General features: G+C 46.3%; 2 protein-coding genes and 1 pseudogene across 5 annotated transcripts in view; 2 read left to right on the plus strand and 1 right to left on the minus strand.

Moving 5' to 3' along the window:
- Nucleotides 1-833: 833 nt before the first annotated feature.
- The window catches only part of LOC113424437 (uncharacterized), a 45,173-nt gene continuing 24,564 nt past the window's right edge, over nt 834-21,442 (minus strand). For 2 of the 4 annotated variants that reach the window (XM_026686126.2, XM_026686125.2), the window contains exons 7-11: nt 20,654-20,812; nt 6,128-8,335; nt 3,800-3,852; nt 3,363-3,425; nt 834-1,131 (exon numbers count right to left, since the gene is read on the minus strand). In XM_026686126.2, coding sequence (XP_026541911.2) covers nt 3,381-3,425; nt 3,800-3,852; nt 6,128-8,335; nt 20,654-20,812 — 2,465 coding nt within the window. In that variant the 3' untranslated portion in view covers nt 834-1,131; nt 3,363-3,380. The remainder of the gene's footprint in view (nt 1,132-3,362; nt 3,426-3,799; nt 3,853-6,127; nt 8,336-20,653; nt 20,813-21,442) is intronic. The other 2 variants (XM_087952883.1, XM_026686127.2) reach the window with 1 other exon arrangement.
- On the plus strand, nt 13,965-14,802 carry LOC113424451 (CD82 antigen pseudogene; annotated as a pseudogene).
- On the plus strand, nt 17,820-18,719 carry LOC113424449 (CD82 antigen-like). Its single transcript, XM_026686148.2, has one exon. It carries the CDS (start codon nt 17,820-17,822, stop codon nt 18,717-18,719), a length of 900 nt encoding a protein of 299 aa, XP_026541933.2.

Below are 21,442 nucleotides of genomic sequence, written 5' to 3' on the forward strand. Positions count from 1 at the left end.
ATTCCTGCCAGCTTAGTGTCATCTGCAAATTTGATGAGCTGCCTTCCATCTAAGCCCTCATCTAAGTCATTAATGAAGATATTGGGCCCAGGAAAATAAATAAGGCTGGCTTCATCCTTTTTGACTTTCTGAAACTCCCTCAAGATATGTGTTAGGAATATAAGTCACCTAACAGGTATTTGGGTTAGAAATATATAAACCAAGATAAACATATCTTTAAGGGAATGCAAGAGCATGCAATTGGGTGTGGTTTCTCAAACAGCCATAAGATGGAGCCAGAAACCTGGGTTGTTTAGTCTTAGTCTGAGTCTCAGAAGAGAGTGTATCTCTGTTTCCTTCTGTTGGAAAATATTGCCATTGCTCCATTTCTTCTAATTGACTGATATTACTGGATTTAATGTAAGTCTGATACTGAACTGTTTCTGACACTGGAATTTGATATTTGGATTATCCCTGGATGAAAACTGATTGATTTTACCTGTGAATGACTTTGGATTGCTTATTTTGGACTTTGCTTAAACCTGTCTGGAAGTAAAAACCTACATTTACTGTACAGTTTATCTGTGTGCTCTGTGTGTATTATTCCAACACTACTCTCAAATACGTCTCCCTGTATGCGCTCATTCTCCTAACGGGGAATTACCTCAACAATATGGTTGTAACATCAGGCCTGGGGAGGACAGGTGAAATACTGAGTTAGCCCCACTGTTAAAATAAAAATGGGGTTAAATCCGTCACCATTGTCTGTCATATAAATTCAGATATCTAACAATTACCACCTTCAAAGATTGAGGAGAGGGGGAAGAGGAAATAATTGCAAGTGCACAATGCAATACAATATAGTCATTTTATTTTACAGTATTTCGTTTAGATCTAGGTTATTCAGAGGATGCAAAGCGAAGAGAAGCAGTCAGCGTGACAATGTTGAGGGAGATGGACACCACATCCAATAAAGGGCTTGTGCTGAAAAAAAAAAAAAAAGATGAAGAGAGGAATTGGTTTTGAGGGAAAGGCAGCCATCTTGATGTCCTCCAGAAGGAAAAGGATGAGCTTCTTGAAGGAAAAGGATGAGTTTCTGGAACAGCTTCTGGAAGAGTTTTCCATTTGGTTTGGTAAACTGAGGCCACGCTCCTTAAAAAAAAAAAAGAATCAAAGTAAGACCATTGACGGGTTAGAAAAATCTGCTACGTAGAGAATTCTATGGAACTTCCAATGTACTAAAAGAATTATTGTGCAAGTGTCATTTGTACAAATGAGAAGATGGCTAGTACATTCTCTTTCCCCAAATCAAATCAAATTTTTATTGTGGCCATTGGACAGCAAAAAGAGGGGGAGGGATGCAGTCATTTAAAAAGCACAGAAGATGCATCAGAGTCAAAAATTACTATTGCCAAGAAAAGCTAAAAGATATAAAACAAAACTACATGTAAAAAATAAAAGAGTCTAAAAAGAGGGAGAATTGGATCAGTCCTGGTAAGTTTACGCATCCGGAATTTTGGCTGTCAGGCCCACGTGAGGTCAACTGGAAATTAGAAATGAAATGAAATCTAAAGAAATGACAACTGCACTGCTTTTATTTTGAAGTCAACTGTTTTTCAATTTCTTGAAATTGGAAGAAAGAATATTACATATATTCTGTAATATACGTTGGAATATCCAATATATGTATTACATATATATTGGATCCCATTTCATTGTTACACCAAGATTGCCTCATAGAACATGGGTGAGGGGAATTATTCAAGAAGTTGTTTCAAATTGCAAGCAGTCCTCGCTTAATGACAGGAACGGGGAATGGAATTTCCATCATCAAGTATAGGTAATCCTCAACTTATGACCAGAATGGATCCCCAAACTTATATTCCTGAGTGAGAAATTTGTGAGGTGAGTTTTGCCCCATTTTATGACTTTAATTGCCGCGTAAAGTGAACTGCTGTGGTGGTTCAATTAGTAACCCGGTTGTTAAGGTGCATCTGGCTTCCCCATTGACTTTGCTTGTCAGAATGTGACCTTGGGATACTGCAACCGTCATAAATGTGAGTCAGCTGTCAAGCATGTAAATCACACGACCGCGGGGATGCTTAAACGGTCGCAAGGGTGAAAAATGGCCATAAGTCACTATTTTCAGTGCCGCTGCGTGCTCAAATGGTCACTCAACACACTGTTGAAAGTCAAGGACCGCCTTCAATGCAGTATTAAGAGTGCAGAGTAACCAGCCTCTGTTATTAAACGAATCACCGAGAGTCATTAAGTGTAGGCCCTCACCTGGACAGGGCTTTTGACTTTCTGCTGGCTTCCCCATTGGCTCTGCTCACGGGAAATCAGCAAGAAAATCTGGGTCGATTGTGACTGTGCGATTATGGGATGTGCTGCCACCAGTTATAAACACAAGCGGATTGGCAAGCGCCTGAAATGTGATCGTGTCAGCGTGGGGTGGGGGAATGGCATGTTTTTATGACAGCCAGAAGTGTTGTAGGGCAGGGGTCCCAAACCCCTGGGCCGTGGCCCGATACTGGGCTGAAACCCATTCAGAATCGGGCCACGCAAGCATCAGGTGAGCGTGTGCCTGCTGCTCACACAGAACCATGGCCTCTTCCCCCCGCCACCGGTCCACAAAGCCGGAAGGGTTGGCGGGGGGGTGCGTTTTAAGGAGCCATAAAGCACCCTTAAGGCTGTTGTAACTCCAAATGGTCATTAAATGACCCGTCATGCTGTGTTTCCCCGAAAATAAGTCCCAACCAGAAAATAAGCCCTAGCATGATTTTTCAAGGTGCTCAGAACATAAGCCCTTACTCCCAAAATAAGCCCCAGTTAAGATTTTCAGTCAGACGGACGCATTTAATACCATATTTCCTTGAAAATAAGACCCAACCGGAAAATAAACCCTAGCATGATTTTTCAGGGTGCTCAGAACATAAGCCCTACCCCCAAAATAAGCCCCAGTTAAGATTTTCAGTCAGACGGACGCATTTAATACCGTATTTCCTTGAAAATAAGACCCAACCAGAAAATAAACCCTAGCATGATTTTTCAGGGCGCTCGAAATATAAACCTTACCCCCAAAATAAGCCCCAGTTAAGATTGTCAGCCAGGCGGGCGCATTTAGTACCGTATTTCCTTGAAAATAAGCCCTAATGCATCTTCTGAAGCAAAAAATTAAGACCTGGTCTTATTTTGGGGGAAACACGGTATGTCAAAGACTACTTGTAATACATAAGTTACATAAATGAATCACTGAAGGTAAAGGAAAGTATTGGAGGATGAATAACATTGCCATCTACCAGTGCACGAACCAGTTATTCTCCTTCCTCACCCAGGACGCTAATCGCACCATCCTGCTCTTTTCTCTCAACTTCACTTACCTTTTTGACAATTTGGCGCTATACGGCTGTGGTCAAAATAATTGTATTGCAGTCCAGGCTCATCTAAAGGAGGGTGGGGTGGGGAAGAAAACATAAATCTCTGTTTATAAAACAAAACCCACATGGCAAAAGCCACAGCTGCAGAAGCCCTCCGACGCCGTGCGAGTGTTGGGCTGGAGTTACACACAACACAACCCATTAAGTGTTCTGTCAGATTCTGCTTTGGGTCTCAATTTCGGCTCACGTTGCTTTGTCACAGTCACACACACAACCCCAGAAGCCCACCCAACCTCTCTCTGAGTAGCCACAGAAAATTACAATCCATTTTCACTGGGATTTTTTTTTTCCAGGGTAGCTGGGAAAGTTCGGATAGAGAGAAAATAAAAAAATAAATAAAAAGAATATATATATATATATATATTATTTCTCCTCCTTACCACAGCAGTGGTGATTTCTTCCATGGAGAGTTCAGGTGGCCCGACAACAAGATCTGTGAATTTCAGAAAGTTAATTCAGTGGGATGTATTAACAGCTTACAAGGACTTTTAAGTCAGTGACAATTGTGGGCGTGATGGGAGGAGCTGGAAGTTGTGGGTGTTACATACGGGGTCAGCCCTGCGAGGCGGTTTAGACAAGAAGCCAAGAAGACCAACCAAGTCTGCTAGCTCTCTCTTCATTCAAAGGCAAGGGTCCCCAAACTTGGCAACTTTAAGACTTGTGGACTTCAACTCCCAGAATTCTCCAGCCAGCTGTGCTGTCCACAAGTCTTAAAGTTGCCAAGTTTGGAGACCTCTGCTCTAAGGTTACATTAATAAAATTCTGAAAGGCTGAAAGCATTGAGGGGCTGTCTCAGGCCACTGGGACTGTGTGGTGGTTCGCCGGCAGCAGGTGCGGACGGCTGAGGTCTCGGAGAGTGAGGACTCAGATGAGGGGCTTGTTTGTGATGCAGGGATGGGGCCAGGACCATCAGGGGGTGGAGTGCTGCCTTCGGAGATTGTGGAGGCTGGCAGCAGTGATGAAGAGGACCCAGAGGAGCCTGTGCTCATGTGTGCAGGGGTGCTGAAAGGAAAGAGCAGCTGCAGCAGCACGGGCGACTCGGGAGTAAGGCTGCAAGGTAATGGCCCCTCCCTTAAGAGATAAAAGCCAGCTGAGAAACCGGAGTTCTTTGCAGGAAGCAAAGAAGTTTTTGCACTCAAGCCTTGTGGATATTCAGACTCTCTTAGTTTGTGTCTTTGTGTTTGAAATATTTCTTGGCAACTTTATCTAGTGTTCTTGGCAGCCTTGAGCAACCTTGGCAAGGCTTGTTCTTATCAGAGACAATTAGTTTTAATAGCCTTTTAACCGTGAAGGAACGGAATTCGTAAATTGCGCAGAGCTGGCAGAAGGCGAGAGCAGCTGAGACAAAAGGGGCGACTCGGGAATAAGGCTGGGAGGTGATTGCCCCTCCCATAAGGGATAAAGGACAGGCATAGGTGAAGAAACCTTTGCAGGAAGCAAAGTCTGTTCATTCTGTTCAGATTAAACCTTGAAGCTCTGTGTGGACTTTGTACTTCAGTTGATTTTTTTCTAGTTCATTTGGCACTTTAGTTGTTGGCAGCAATTTAAAGGAGAGAAAGGTAGGTGCTTATCTCGAGGGACTGTTTGGGACTCATTACAGGCTGGGAATGAGCATAATTCCCAGCACTGAAATAAAACAAAGAGTTGTTTTAACTAAGCATGGGCTTAATTACGGTCTCCGGAAACCTTGGTCAGAACAGACGCAGTGCTAGGAGGAACCAGACTTCAGAATGATGGAGGAACCGGACTTCAGAATTGAGTGGGAGGCTTCCGGTTAGGACCTTTGTGGCTCCTTTTTTAAGGAGTTTTTAAGGTTGCGTCAACCCCTGGGCTGGACATACCTGATTCATGTAACTATTCTTTGTATGCTTTAACCTCCAGCTCCCTAACCCTTTTTATGCTGCTCTGAACTTTCTTGTTTTGTTCCTTGAAAACGTTTCACTTCTCATCCAAGACGATAGAACTGAAGAAAGCTTATCTTGGATGGAGAAGCGAAACATTTTCCAGGAAAAAAACAAAACAAGAAAGTACAGATGCTTTTTGGAAAATCACCTTTGGGAGAACACCGGGAACTCATCTCTAGATTTCCTTTCTTTGTAAGGAATGAAAAGACTCTTTCTTTTCAATCAGATGTCCTACAGCAGGGGTGGGGAACCGTGGCCCTTTTGTGACTTGTGGACTTCAACTCCTAGCGGTCAAGCCCAAAATCTATCTATGTGTAGCCATTTTAGTTAGGCTTAGTATATATTCTTTTTCTGACTTTCTCTGTGGCACTCATGGGGGGGAAGGGTTTCGGGCTTGCCACATTCCTGAGGGGGGAGGAATGCAGATAGGGAGAGTTGTTTAGGCTAGGTGATTCTTCTTCCTGTGGGAAAACAAGCTGTCCGTGCTTAGGCCTCTTGAGGTGGAGATTTATGACATCAAGCAACGTTAAATTACTTCTATTGGAGACTTTTGGGGGTTGTTTCTAACTTCTGATATTGTGAGTAATTCTGGGTTCTGTCAGATCTGGAATTACCACGGACTTTGCCAATTTGATGCTTTCCTAAATAAAAGAAATTGTCTTGGAAGATGGACTTTGTTCTTTTCTTTTTAAATGGATTTCATCACTTGGAAACCTGACACTAGCGTGTTGGCTCAGGAATTCTGGGAGTTGAAGTCCACAAGTCATAAAGGTGCTTCCCTACCACAGTCCTACAGGATCTCACCTGTGTGGGTCCTTTCATGCTCTGCAAGAAGAGACCGTTGGCTGAAGCTTTCCGTGCATTCAGAACACTGGTAGGGCTTCTTCCCCAGGTGAGCCGCCCGGTGGGTGAGGAGGGACCTCTTCCAGCTGAAGCTCTTCCCACACTCAGAGCATTTGTAGGGTTTCTCTCCTGTATGAGTCCGCTTGTGCACAATCAGGGCCACTTTCTGGTTAAAGCTCTTCCCGCAGTCGAAGCAGGAATAGGGCTTCTCTCCCGTGTGGATGATCTCATGGCGAGCCAGGTGGTCCTTTTTATGGAAGCACTTCCCGCACTCAGCACACGAATACGGCTTCTCGCCGGTGTGGATTCTGGTGTGGTTGATCAGGCCCACCTTCCAGTTGAACCCTTTTCCGCACTCGGAGCACTGGTACGGCTTCTCTCCCGTGTGGGTCCTCTTGTGCGTCATGAGGCGGTCTTTCTTGTAGAAGCTTTTCCCGCAGTCCGAGCACTCGTAGGGCTTCTCCCCCGTGTGGGTCCTCATATGCGCCACGAAGTTGGCCTTCACGCTGTAGCTTTTCCCGCACTCGGCGCACTCGTGCGGCTTCTCCCCTGTGTGGGTCCGTTTGTGGGCAAAGAGTGAGGACTTTGCATGGAAGCTCTTCCCGCACTCGGGACACTTGTAGGGTCTCTCGCCCGTGTGGATCCTCTTGTGCTGGATGAGGATCCATTTCCCGCTGAAAGTTTTCCCACACTCCGAGCACATGTAAGGTTTCTCCCCCGTGTGGGTCCTCATGTGGATGTTCAGAGCGGACATCCAACTGAAGCCTTTGCTGCAGATTTTGCACTCGTGCAGATTCTGCTCCCCCGTGTGCTTCCTCATGTGCATGATCAGGGAGCGTTTCCAGTAGAAGCCCTGGCCACAGTCTGAGCAGGTGTGGGAGCGTTCCCCCGTGTGGGTTTTCTCATGCCTTAAAAGGTAAGAGGAGCAGGAGAAACCCTTCCCGCAATGGGAGCACTGATACGGCCGTTCTCCTGTATGAATTCTCTTGTGTACGTCAAGGTACGCTTTCAGGATGAAGCGTTTCCCGCAGTCAGGGCATTCGTAGGGTTTCTCGCCCGTGTGCGTCCTCCGGTGCGTAATTAGGCCAGAAATCTGTTTGAAGCTCTTCTCGCATTCAGAGCACTCATAAGGCTTTTCCCCCGTATGGGTCCTCTTATGTGTAACGAGAGTTGCTCCGTGATTGAAGCTCTTCCCACATATGGAGCACATGTAAGGTTTCTCACCCGTGTGGATTCTCCGGTGCGTGATCAAGTAATCCTTGCGGCCAAAGCTTTTCCCGCATTCGGGGCACTCATAGGATTTGAGAGCTGACCCGGCTGAGTGGGTTTTCTTGTGTCTCCGAAACGACGCGGTATAACTGAAGCATTTCCCGCATTCAGCACACTGGTAAGGCTTCTCCGCCGTGTGGCTCTGTTTGTGGATGTTGAGAGTTCCTTTCTCGCGGAAACTTTTCCCACAGTCGGGACACTGGTAGGGCTTCTCTTCCGAATGAGTTCTCATGTGTACATTAAGAGCCGATTTCACGGTGAAGGTCTTCCCGCAATCAGAGCACTCGTACGGTTTTTCCCCTGTGTGGATCCTCCGATGGACGGCAAGGTGCGGCTTACGGTTGAAGCTCTTGCCACAGTCTGGGCATCTGTAGAGTTTCTCCCCTGTGTGGATTCTCTCATGCAGGATTAGGGACCCCTTGCGGAAGAAGCTTTTCCCGCACTCCGAGCAAGCGTATGGCCTATCCCCTGTGTGGATCCTCTTATGCTGGAGAACGTAGGCTTTCTCACGGAAGGTTTTCCCGCAGTCGGAGCACTGGTAGGGTTTCTCGCTCGTGTGGCTTGCCTCGTGGCTGAGAAGTGCATGGCGGGAGGAAAAATTCTGGTCACACTGGGGGCAGCTGTACAGTTTCTCTCGGCTGTGACCCCTCTCGTGGATTATCATCTGGGACCACTTGTAAAAGCTTTCTCCACACTGCACACATTTGTATGGATTCGCTTTGGCTTTCTTGCCTGGGAGGGATCCCTGGCCACTATCCGTTCTACTGTCCTCCTCCAAGGTCTTTTGCGGAGTCTCATCTGGCAGAGCGTCTCCTCCAACTTTCCCCAAAATTGCTACTTCTTCCTGGGTAGGCTGTTCCAATGGAAGGTGGGCTTCTTTTACTTGCGACTGATCATGGCCTATTGGAACAAAAGAAGAGCAACAAAGATGATTAGGGGACCAGAGGCTACAACATATGAAGAACAGCTACTGGAATTGGGTATGTCTAGTTGAATGAAAAGGACTAGGGGTGACATGATAGCAGGGTACCAATATCTCAGGGGCTGCCCCAAAGAAGAGGGAGTCAAGCTGTTCTCCAAAGCACCTGAGGGCAGGACAAAAAGCAACGGATGGAAACTATTCAAGGAGAGAAGCAACCTAGAACTAAGGAGGAAAATTCCTAAAAGTGAGGACAATTAACCAGTGGAACGACTTGCCTCCAGAAGTTCACTGGAGACTTTTAACAAGAGGCTGGACAGCCACTTGTCTGGAATGGTATAGAGTCTCCTGCTTGACCAGAGGGTTGGTGTGATGACCCGGGGCGTGGCACAAAGGCAACACAATCAAATAAGCAAGAAGAGTCCCTTAATTATCTCCAACTTTGTCCCCAATGTCCGGGTTACCTTCGGCTGGAGAAAAATTTCTCCCAAGAACAGTCTTTAAGTGGAGGAAATTCAGTCCGAAAACAAAATACATACAAACTGTAACTAAAAATCCAAACAAACCACGCTGCACTAATTAACTTGACAAGGCAGGAACAGGAATTGCACACTTGAAAGCACAGCAAAACACACAGTTGGGAAGACACCAGGAACCCAGATAAGCCTCGACAATAAAAGATAATTCACGATTTGCTCCCCAACAGTTTGCTGTGTGCAGCTTCCCTTTTTAAACACTGTGTTCCCAGCTGCAGCTAATGAAGGGAATCAGGGCCCTTTTCTGCCCCGTAAGCCATGCAACTCACGTTGCTCCCTTCTCCACTCCTCCCTGCGTGCCCTAGGATGAAGAGGGTGGACCTGGGTCTTCCTCCAAATTCCCTCTCCCTTGCTCTACCCCTCCCCTGCTCTGCCCAACCGGACTGTGCCCTTCCCCAGTTTCTTCCACAGCCAACAAAGCCACACTCCCACTCCCTGTCAGCTGTTCGGCCTCCCCCTCCGAATCAGATTCTGACAGGGGCATGACAGTTGGACTAGAAGAGCTCCAACGTCCCTCCCTACTCTGTTGTTATTGTGTTAAGACTTAAAAGGGGTCTTTCAGCAACATCTACTGAGCTGAATGAAACCAAACCCAATTTTCAGCAATCTCCAGGAGTCAGGCTGGCCGGGAAAGATTTGATCTCTGTTTAGCCTCATCTGGGAACCACTATTTCAAACAAATATGAGGACAGTATACAGCATTCCTTGAGTTGTGACTGTAATGGAGCCTGCTTATCATTGGTTGCAAATCATGAAGCTCATAAATCAGGTCACCCATGAGACAGTCTGAAATGGTATAGGGCAGGGGTCAGCAACCTTAAACACTCAAAGAGCCAGCTGGACCTGTTTCCCACAGTAAAAAAAAAAACCACTGGGAGCCACAAAACCCTTCCCGTGCCTGACTATTTCCGGAGCGGCCACAAAACTAGCATACGTAGTTGAATTATACGTTGTTTTCCTTCTGAAACTTTTCTTGGATTTACCCATTTACCGGATTTACTGGGGGGTTGAAAAGCTCAATAAATCATGTGCCGGCGGGTGTCATACATTGGCAGTTGTGACACATATTTTGAGCGACAGGGAGCTGCAGCAGAGGGATGAAAGAGCCACATACAGCTCCAGAGCCGCGGGTTGCTGACTGACCCCCTGGTACGTAGGGTCTCCTGCTTGAGCAGAGAGTTGGACCAGAAGAGTTCCAAGGTCCAGCTGACCGACCGACTGATTGAATGAATGAAAAGGGGCTTAGAGATAACAAGTAAGAAAATAACACATCGTCAATAACATTTGTTTGAAAAAACACAGCCTCTGCCTAACTAAATCTTTGTGGTGCTTTCCTCATTTTAGTGCAAGGACGTGGTGGCCAATCGATAAGGAGTCAACACTGATTTGGGCCCAAACATAAAAAAAAGGGGGGAAATAGATTAATCATTAAAGTTTAATAATAGAACGGAATTCTTTATTGGCCAAGTGTGATTGGACACACAAGGAATTTGTCTTGGTGCAAATGCTCTCAGTGTACATAAAAGAAAAGATACATTCCAAGAATCATAAGGTTAGAATAGAATAGAATAGAATAGAATAGAATAGAATAGAATAGAATAGAATAGAATAGAATTTTTTATTGGTCAAGTGTGATTGGACACACAAGGAATTTGTCTTGGTGCAAATGCTCTCAGTGTACATAAAAGAAAAGATACATTCGTCAAGAATCATAAGGTTAGAATAGAATAGAATAGAATAGAATAGAATAGAATAGAATAGAATAGAATAGAATAGAATAGAATAGAATAGAATAGAATAGAATTCTTTATTGGCCAAGTGTGATTGGACACACAAGGAATTTGTCTTGGTGCAAATGCTCTCAGTGTACATAAAAGAAAAGATACATTCGTCAAGAATCATAAGGTTAGAATAGAATAGAATAGAATAGAATAGAATAGAATAGAATAGAATAGAATAGAATTCTTTATTGGCCAAGTGTGATTGGACACACAAGGAATTTGTCTTGGTGCAAATGCTCTCAGTGTACATAAAAGAAAAGATACATTTGTCGAGATTCAAGAATCATAAGGTACTTAATAGTCCTAGGGTACAATAAGCAATCAAATCATACTTGGAAACAGTCCATATAAACCTTAAGGATACAAGCGACAAAGTTACACTCATACAGTCACAAGTGGGAAGGGATGGGCGATAAGGAGTGATGAGAAGATTAATAGTAATAGTGGTGCAGACTTTGTAAATAGTTGGACAGTGTTGAGGGAATTATTTGTTTAGCAGAGTGATGGCGTTCAGGGAAAAACTGTCCTTGTGTCTAGTTGTTCTGGTGTGCAGTGCTCTGTAGCGTCGTTCTGAGGGAAGGACCCGTTTCCGGCTCCCCGGAACTGTCTCTTGTTTTGTCCTCCCCGTCTGAACCTGTCCGTGAGATCGAATCTCTCCTGATGCTCTCCTTGTCTATAACCTGATGCCCTATTGAAACGAGGGTAGTAGGGTGCCTGATAGAAGGTCCGAAAGGAGCCTCTCCGAAAGGGCTGTGGGGATTTATTTTATTTTTGAAAAAGTGAGGGGAGAACCTTCTTGTTCCTGGCTTCAATCAGGAGCGGATCGAGGGCAGTGCCAAATAACTTTCCCCCCAAAATCAGGGCTGAGGCAAGCTTGCACCTGTGTTTGGTATCAGCCTGCCGATGCCTGAGCCATAAAAAGCCTCCTTGCTGAAACCTGTGATGTGATAGCCCTGGAGGAGAACTTTACTGCATTGAAGGTAACATCTGCAGAAAATTCTGCCGCCGCGATAAGTTTGGCAATGTCCTAATTTGCTCGTCTATTGGAAGCAGGTATGGTGTCCCTCAGGGGTCAAAGCCACCTGAGGGAGGACCTAGTAAAAAAAGGATGCAGCCGTAGCTGCTCTAATGGCCCAAGCGCCCGACACGTGTGCTCTGCAGAGGGCCAGTTCTGCCTTCTTTTCTTCAGGTTTTAGGGCCTCCTCCGCCTCAGTGGGAATGGAGGAGGAGGAGGATGCCAGGGCCACTATGGGGTCGTTCTACTTCCAGTGTCTTTAAGGAATTTGAAAAGTCAGGTGCCAGATTGTAAAAAAATTTTTTATCATACCCCATGGGAGCGGGGTATGACGCAGCCGAGGCCCATTGTCTCTGGACTAATTCCTTAAACATATGAGGGACCGGAACTACGTCTGCCTCATTGACAGGTTGGGAGAAGATTAAATCCCCTGCCTCTTCTAGGGACTCTGCTGGTTGTGGGGAAGCAGTAGCCTTGTCAAGGCGGGCGGTGTTCCTGGCCTTGAATAATAGGGACCTGAACAGTTGTGGACAGAACAGTCTCGTAAATACCGGTTGGTCGGGAATGAGGCCTTCATTGTCCGACATTCCCCTTTCCAACGGGTCCGCCTCTGATAACCCCTGATCAATATTTTGTATTGACCCTTCATCTAATTGGTCCATTTCCTCATCTTGGTCGCCAATATCCGGGAAACCTTGGCGGGGTTTTTTTTTGATAGGGAGTATAGGGAACTCCCCTTGGGGAGGTACCTGTGTAATATGCTGGTCCTTCACACTCAAGGACTGCTCAGAGAGGGACCCGAAATCCGAAGCTGCTGAGTGTCGTCTAGCTCGAACGGATTGTTGAACCCCTGACGCAATGCCCTTCTGGATTGCCATTTCCATCCACATTCTGATCTTGTTAGGGATTTCCTCCGGTAGATCTTCCTCCTGGCGAAGGCCAGCAGCTGTGGATGCAACTGTTGCCTCTGGGTCCCCTCGTGGGGCTGGCCCAGCCTCTGGGATATCAGGGGGAGGCTTGTCTGATGGTGGTATGCCTTGACTGGATAGATAAAATAAAGGGGAGAGGGTGGAAGGCTAGGGGCCTGAGCAGTAGTAGACGGAGGTGGAGCTTGGTCAGTCTCCCTGGCATGCTTGCTCACTTGTTTCTCTAAGGCCTGATGTCTCCCATGGGCATCCTTTTCCGCTGCTTTAGAGGGCTTGCTGGGCTCCGTGGATTTATCCTGGGCCTTGGATGCAGCTCTGGAAGAAGTTGCCCTTGGGTGATAGCGACCTGCCATTGTTACTGAGGCTGATGTATGGTCCAGATAATGGTTTGGGTCCTGCAAGGGTTCCTAAACGGAGATGCTTAGTCCTCTTTTTTGTCTTCTTTCGTTATTCTTTCATTATAGTAGCCCACTGAACGGGAGGAAGGAGTTAGACCGAATTCAAAATGGCGCCCGCAGCCACGTTGTGCAGTAACAATTTTATTTTATGTTTCATTATTTATTTATTTTAATTAATTTATTATTATTATTATTATTTATGATAGATAATAATTATGTAATTGTGATAGTTAAATTTTGGTAAAACCGAGAACCGTTTACAATGGATAGTTCGAATTATTTGAGAAGCCCTGTTTTAGTAGCAGGTTGTTTGGAGAATTAGTTGTAATTGTCCGGATACTGTCCAATGATTGTGGAGAAGTAGTGGTGGTGGTGTTTGAAGGCTCCTGGTCCCCAGAAAGGGAAACCTATGGAGAATAAACCACTCGTAGCCCCACTGAACGGGAGGAAGGAGTTAGACCGAATTCAAAATGGCGCCCGCAGCCACGTTGTGCAGTAACAATACTTTGGCAATTGAGACTCTGCTTGTGAGGATCCCGTTCAGCTAAACATGCCCTAACCCCAAAGCAATTGGGGTGAAAGAGCAAGAGAGGGAGAGGGACAGTAGATCCCTGGTCCCCAGGAAAAAAAACCTAAAGGGGAAAACACCTCACGCGGTCTTGCAATAATGAGAAGCGTGCCCGCGGTTTAGAAATGGTGTCGCGTTGTTCATCTGAGCTCACGCCCTTTTGATGAGAGTTTTGGCAAAGGGGGTGCAGACACAGAAAGCCGTGAGCACTTGATTGAGGAATCTCTCCTTTGTTTGTCATTACGGCCCATCCCACCGGGAGCACAACGTTCTTTGTGGTGCTTTTTTGATGACGTTTTCAGGTTTTAAGTCTACGATACAAGCTCCACAGATGGTGACGTACAGTTCTTCCATTGTGTTTGTGGACTCTCTCTCTTTTTTTTTTTTCAGTTGAATGTTCCGAGTTCTAAACAGAAGTCCCAAGATTCCGTTCAAAAGGAGAAGATGAAGGTGGGATATTGCTGTAAGAAGGTCACCCTCTACTTGTTTTTCTTCTTCAATCACCTGTTCTTTGTCTTAGGGGCGCTGATGGTTGGGATTGGAACCTGGATTTTGGTTGACCAAAAGTCCTTTGTTCCCATCCTGCAGAACTCGGCGCCCTCGTTCCAAGATGGGGTCTACGTCTTCATCGGAGTCGGTGCCATCACCATGGTGCTTGGCTTCCTGGGATGCTTAGGGGCCCAGTGTGGCATCCGGTGTGCCCTTGGCATCTACCTCACCTGCCTGTTGTTCATCCTCTCAGCCCAGGTCACCGCTGGTCTGATGATCTACTTCCAACAGTGCTCACTGAAAGCCAGAATGTCCGAGGTGGTGATTGATCTCTTCCAGACATATAACCCTTCCGATGACACCAACCAGGTCCTCGAATCCGCTTTGGACTTTGTTCAATCCAAGTTCTCGTGCTGCGGCTGGACCGGACCCGAAGACTGGCAACTCAACAAAATCCTTTGGACGAGCAAAATGCGCTTCTATCCATGTTCTTGCAACAACCAGACGGAGGGCACCTCGATAGGGACAGGCTTCTGTGCTCTGGAGACCCAGTCCAACGCAACCACCGTGGCCGACTGGCCCGTGAAGAAGCAGGGGTGCCGGATGGTTGTGCAGAGCTGGTTGCAGGAAAATGTCAACATCTTTCTTGGGGTCTGCATAGGAGTGGCCATCGTGGAGCTGCTGGGGATAGGGCTCTCCATCTGCCTTTGCAAAAGCAAAACATGCCAATACTGAAGACGACAACCCTGCCTGGAGCCTGGATGTGAATCCACGAGGAAAGAGAGAACTGCATTCCTTGTTCCAGTTGGTGCTTGGCAGCCCCCACGGGAGCATTGGCATTAGCCCAACAGCTCTTCCTCTACTTATCTTGCTTCTTCCGCAAATGTTCTGAACATCATGGTTTCTAGGTTTGATTCACCGCCATAATAAGACTCGGGATGCTCCGTATGTCTTTCAGACACCCCTTTCGCTGGGTTTTTTTCGTACCCTTCTTCCTTCTGTGCAATTTGGATCAAGTTGGGAGATTACAATGATGGACCTCTTAGGCAAATATCCCTACCTGAGTCTTGGTTCATCCCTTCTCAAATTATTCAGACACCGCGGTTAAGGCTGACTTAATTCGATTCCCAGGGGAAATATCTTCCACCTGGAACGGTATATCTTGCTCTGTTTCTCCAACCTTTGAAAAATAAAAGTGTCGGCTGTACCACTTTTCTTTCCCTTCCTGCTTGGTGTTTGGGATAGCCATCAGGTCAAAGGTCAGCTTCAAAGGAGGGCTTTGGGTCCCACGGTGGAGTTTCTGGAGTTCTCCCCTAGCGACATTTAGTCTTTGCAATCTGTAGCCTTAATTCATCCATTTTGTTAGTCAGAGATCTTGCATGGTTTTGGTTCATAGGAAGGCAGTTTATTTTTGATGTACAGGCAGTTCTCGACTGTTCGTTTAGTGACCAGAGTTACTACGGTACTAAAAAAAAAAGAATTGATTTATGACTGTTGCAGGATTCCTCGTGGTCACGCGATCAAAATTCGAGTGTTTGGTAACGGATTCATATTTAGGACGGTTGCAATGTCTATCCTCTTTTGTGACCTTCTGACAAGCAAATCCAATGGGATTTGCCAAATTCACACAGCAACATTTAGTCTTTGCAATCCGTAGCCTTAATTCATCCATTTTGTCAGTCAGAGATCTTGCATTGGTAAGAAATATACTTGGAATTGAAGGCTTGTGTGGAAACTTACTGAGCCTAAAGAAAACCCCAGCACAGCATCCTCTCTTCCTCTTCCTCTTCCTCTTTCTTCACCTCTTCCTCCTTCCTACAGGGGTAGTGATCCATGGCTCCCCCAGGATCCCAGCTGCCTCCTTTGGTATGTTATGACAATGTCTAAAATAGTCTGTAATAGCCTTTTCACATTTCAGTCCAAAGAGGACTTGCAGCCCTGGTCAAAAGGGCCCAGCAGAGATTATACTACCTGAGACTTCTCAGAAAACAACAACCGAATGAAAAACTGCTGGTGACCTTCTACCGCTGCACCATAGAGAGTATTTTAACTTACTGCGCCTCTGTATGGTTTGCCAATTGCACAGTGGCAGATAGGAAAGCACTCCAGAGGGTAAAGGTCATTGCCCAGAAGATCATGGGTTGCCCTCTCCCCTCTTTGGAAGAGCTTTATAGCTCCCGCTGCCTTGAGAAAGTTCAAAACATTCTCAAAGATCCATCTCATCCTGGGCACCCCTTTTTTTAAACTATTACCATCTGGCAGACGGTACAGGAGAATAAAAACAAGGACAAATAGGCTGAAAAACAGCTTCTATCCCAGGGCAGTTGCTCTGTTGAATTCTACTGTGTAGTGTAGTATTGGTGCGGTGTCGGGGGTTTTCGGTTCAATGTGTGGAGGGTGAAGGATGTGTGTTTGTGTTTATTTTCATGGTCATGATGTGCACTGAAGATGGTGTTTGATTGTACCAGGTGCAATGACAATAAAGTAACTAAACCACCATGGGTCAGTGTTCCAGTAAAACCAAACTCCAATCAAAAGCTCTTGAGACAGGCATTTTCTCAAAGTTTCCTTTTATTAGAGTTGTCATACTGGCGCATCTGGGAAACCCAAATCTGAGAGTTCCAGTTTTCCCTCAGTAATTCAAAAGTCAAAACCCAACCCCTGCACCCATCAGTCCATGACATGGTCCAGTCACCACCCGTCCCAACTTGAGACATCCCTGGACTTCAACTCCCAGAATTCCCCAGCCAGCCAAGAGTTGAAGTCCACTCGTCTTAAAGTGGACACAGTTGAGAAACATACCATATTACATTCAATTCCACCAAGAAACAGGCTCATCCATACTGTGAGGGCCGCAGGCTGGATGACCTTTTTTTAATGTCTTACAAAAAGCCAAGCAGGATCAGGACAAGCCTAATTCCAGGAGTGGTGTGTGTGTGTGTAGAGAGAGAGAATAATGACACGTTTGCATTTTTAATGACCTCGAATTGCGATTATATATCGTAAAAGCCCAGATTTCAATGTTATAGTGTTTGTTTTTAACTACTTTTGTCCACTGCTCAACTGCAATGCCTTAAGGAATTAGCAAACCAAATGCTAAGTACCAAAGGCATCCAGAAAACCTCACTAGAGAGACTTAAAGCTGAATTAGGAACTTTAACAGTGTTCAACTACCTGGGAAAACATTTTGACTGAAGTAAGGAACTGAAAAGCATAGGATGCCGTTATGTAGCTGTAGATCAGAGATGGGGAGCCATGATGGGCCTTTTGTGACCTATAGACTTCAACTCCCAGAATTCCTGAGCCACTTTGTGGAACCATGGCCCCTTTATGACTTGTGGACTTCAACTCCCAGAATTCCTGAGCTGGCATGGGGAATGATGGCCCCTTTATGACTTGTGGACTTCAACTCCCAGAATTCCTGAGCTGGCATGGGGAATGATGGCCCCTTTATGACCTGTGGACTTCAACTCCCAGAATTCCTGAGCTGGCATGGGGAATGATGGCCCCTTTATGACTTGTGGACTTCAACTCCCAGAATTCTGGAGCCAGCATGGGAGTTGAGGTTCGCAAATCATAAAAGGCCCATCGTTCTCCAACCCTGCTTTAGATGCTAGCCTTCTGCTAGAGCCATTCCTGAAGCCAACAGCCATACGGGGTTCTGCACAAGTCTAAAGGATGGACCATAAAGACTGGATCTGGCTAGAGTGCCCTCGAGAGACAATGGTGTCATTGTCTAGGGTGGCTTTTCTATGGTTGAGACCCACCCGGAGACACAGCCAAGCCATTCTGTTTGGTCGCCGTGTTTCTTTCCTTTGATGCTGACAGTTCTGAGTTCTGAAAAGAGGCTCCGCGAAAAAGCAACGATGGCGAATTGCTGCTTCAAGTGCCTCAAGTGCTTGTTCTGCTTCTTCAATGTCCTTCTGTTTCTTGTGGGAGCTGCAATGTTCAGTTTAGGCCTCTGGGTTTTGATCACCAAGAGCGCCTACATCTCCATCCTGCAGTCTGTTTTCGACTCCTTCCAAAGCCTGCTGTACATTTTCATCGCGGTTGGGGCTTTGGCCATGTTTCTCGGCTTATGGGGCTTCCTCGGAGTCTATCACTTTGGAGTAAAATTCGCTTTGATCGCCTACATTCCGCTCCTGATTGTCCTTATCATCTTCCACTTTTTCCCGGGCTTGTTTGTGTACTTCAAACAGCAGAAGATGGAAGACGAGCTCAACAAGAACATCCTCAGCCTCATTCAAAACTATAACCCAATGGACCAAGCCAACCAGCACAAAAGGTTAACTTTGGATTATGTCCAGGCCCGAATGTCTTGCTGTGGCTGGACTGGGCCGGAAAATTGGAAAAACAACACCTTTTTCCAGGATAAAATGGGAACCTACCCATGTTCTTGCAGCAACCACCCAAACAGCTTCCAACCAATGCTAGGCGTCTGCCAGTTGAACACCGTCTCCCATAAATCTGTGGTGAGTGACTGGCCGGTGAAAAAACAGGGATGCGATACGCGGGTGCAAAAGTGGTTGAAGAGGGTGGCGGACGCCATTTTCCTCGTGTCCTTCCTCGTGATCGCCTTCGAGATCCTGGGAATCGGTCTTTCGTTTTACATTTATGCCGGCCGAAACGTGTACGCTGAAGGTCACAGCTGAATTTTCCCACGTGGAAGACCGCCAAGGTTCCCCCCGCAGAGGGGAGAAAACAAAAAACAAAATTCCTTGCTTCCAGGTTTTCTTCAGCTTTCCTTCGACATCTTGACTTGGCTTGGAAGCTAATTTGTTGAACTCAAGCCGCACGTTTTGAGCCTCCAGAGGTTCAAATGAAATTTCCAGTTGTCTCTCACTCTTGAGCGTATCGGTTTGGACTTCTGAGGGTCGAGGTTCCCTCGGCAAAGGGAAATTCTGGGATCTCTATAAGTGTATCTTAAAAGATTTCAAAACCTGGCCAACCTCAGCCATTTTTGCCCAGTCAGCATTATCCACCCTTAGATAGATGAGACCTTGGAACATTAACATGTAGCTCTGAGCTACATAATCTAATCTACTGTTTCTAAAACCTCTGACACTTTTAAGATGTGTGGACTTCAACTCCCAGAATTCCCCAGCCATCATGGCTGGCTAGGGCATTCTGGGAGTTGAAATCTACCCATCTTAAAAGTGTCAACAGTTGAGAAACACTGATAAATTTTTTAAGCTTTATCCATGGTCATGATTTAGGATGATCCTTCTTTGCATGTCTCTAGCTGTCTTCCATTATCCAAGAATTGGATAATGCATTGAATTTATCCACAAGATCTAGCCACAAGATCAATCCTGCATTCAATTCTTCAATTCGAGATCCTTGCTTCCTATTGGACTATCTCCTTCCAAACACGCTACAAAAACCTCCCAAACATTAAAAGGGTTTTCTTTTCGCAATGATGCACGTGGCACCAAGGAGCATCCAGTTGCTTTTGTTCTTTGAAGAAACACGCGTTCTCAATAAAAAATACTTCCAGCTCTTGAACCTGTTGCTGCATTAATTCTCCAGATTGATAAAATAAAACTGTTACACCTCCCCCCCAAAAAACGATTCCCGAATCCTTCCCATCACTCGTTCATTTGTTGATGACACTGAGCAGATCGAAGACCAGACCAGCCTTGCAATTGTGATTTTACAGATTATCCAATGTCTTCTAGTCTCTCTTCCTTCCTTTCTTCCTTTCTTTCTTTCTTTCTTCTTTCTTTCTTTCTCTTTCTCTCTCCCTCTCTCTCTCTCTCTGTGAGTGTGAGAGAGACACACACACACAGGGACAGAGAGAGAGAGACAGTCAGAGATTGAACAAGGATATCATCCAATCACAAAAAGTGATATATAGCTCTATACCCATGATGGCGAGCCACAGGCAAACTTACCTCGCTGAGCATGCACGCGCCTCCCTACTGATTTTCAGGCCTTTTTCGGCCTGCCAGAGGCTTGAGGGAAGCGTCTGCAGGCTGAAAAATAGGCCCATTTCATCACTTCCTGTATTTCCAGAAATACCAGAAGTGACGAAACGGGCCCATTTTTTTGGCCTGCAAAGCCTGCAGGGGCTTCCTTCAAGCCTCTGGCAGGCTGAAAAAGGCCTCAAATGGGCCGGGAGGTGCAACGCAGGTAAGGGGGCGCGGGGGGATCATGCGTGCATGCGCAGAGGGCTTGGAGGGGGGCATGCACATTGCTTTCTGGGTGTTGGCGCAGAAGCGCCCGCAAAATTTTTGGCACAGGAACCCAAAAAGGTTAGCCGCCATTGCTCTATACAGAGCAGAAGTGGATAACTATGGCCCCTTTATGACTTGTGGAATTCTGGCTCAGGAATTCTGGGAGTTTGAAGTCCACAAGTCACAAAAGGGCCTTTAGTTCTCTACCTCTGCTGTAGAGTATATAGCATGCTATCCACTATAGGCGGTCCTTAGCAGTCGAGAAAAGGGAGAAAATGAAGGGACTGCATGTGGATAATAGAGAGCTGAAAGGAAAAAGAGGTGTTCCCCAGGAAAAAAAAAGGAATCCTTGGCAACTAATTAAAACCAATTCCGATTAACAAACAGCCAGAGAAGCAAAAAGAGATTACTTGCTGCTGCGTCTTTTCTTTCCTCAGCTGTTTCTTCCAGTTCTTGGATCTTGGCATCAGCCAGCTGTTCACAACACTCGTCTGCATCCGTCCTGTTGTTCTCTCGGCAGGGTGTCTCACAGAGTTTTCCAGCCTGATAATCCTGCAACTCATCCCTGCCTGGAATCACAAAACAAACACACACACACACACACACACACACACACACACACACAGAAACTTCAGCCCCAAATTCACTTCTGGCAGGAAACCCCAAAGGTGCTTTTTTTTTTTTTTCAAAGAGGCAACTGGACTTTCTGGTTTTCCTTTTGAAGACGTTTCGCTTCTCCTCGAAGAAGCTTCTTCGGTTCGGACTGGATGGCGGGGAATGAAAGGATTTGTATTCCTTGAAGACAGCTGGTCATTTGCATCCTTTTAGAGCAGGGGTCCCCAACCACCGGGCCCGGACCGGTACCGGTCCGTGGATCATTTTGTACCAGGCCGCAAAGAATGAAAGTAGGGCCTACTTTGCTTGGGCCCCGCCATCTTGTTTCGACGGCGCTTGAGAAAGTGCTTCCGGGTGAAGCTTGTCGGTCGTCGGTTGGAAAGCGGCGTTTGGGTGCTGAAGGAATCCTCGCGCCTTAGTTTCGTCGAAGAGTGGGGGGGGGCGGCTTCAAACGAAGAGCCGTCCCGATGGCGATGGAGTCTCGCGTTACTCAGGAGGAGATTAAGAAAGAGCCCGAAAAGCCCATCGACCGTGAGAAGGTACAAAGGAGGAGTTGAAGGTGGCGGGGAGAAGCGGGGGACGGC

Source organism: Notechis scutatus, chromosome 2 (assembly GCF_049901735.1).
Source record: "Notechis scutatus isolate UNSWTSFEM ecotype Mainland chromosome 2, rNotScu1.2, whole genome shotgun sequence".
Lineage (NCBI taxonomy): Eukaryota > Metazoa > Chordata > Lepidosauria > Squamata > Elapidae > Notechis > Notechis scutatus.

What these genes read in the sequence shown, in the direction of transcription:
- LOC113424449 (XM_026686148.2), top strand. Translation starts at nt 17,820, where the DNA reads ATGGTTGAGACCCACCCGGAGACACAGCCAAGCCATTCTGTTTGGTCG.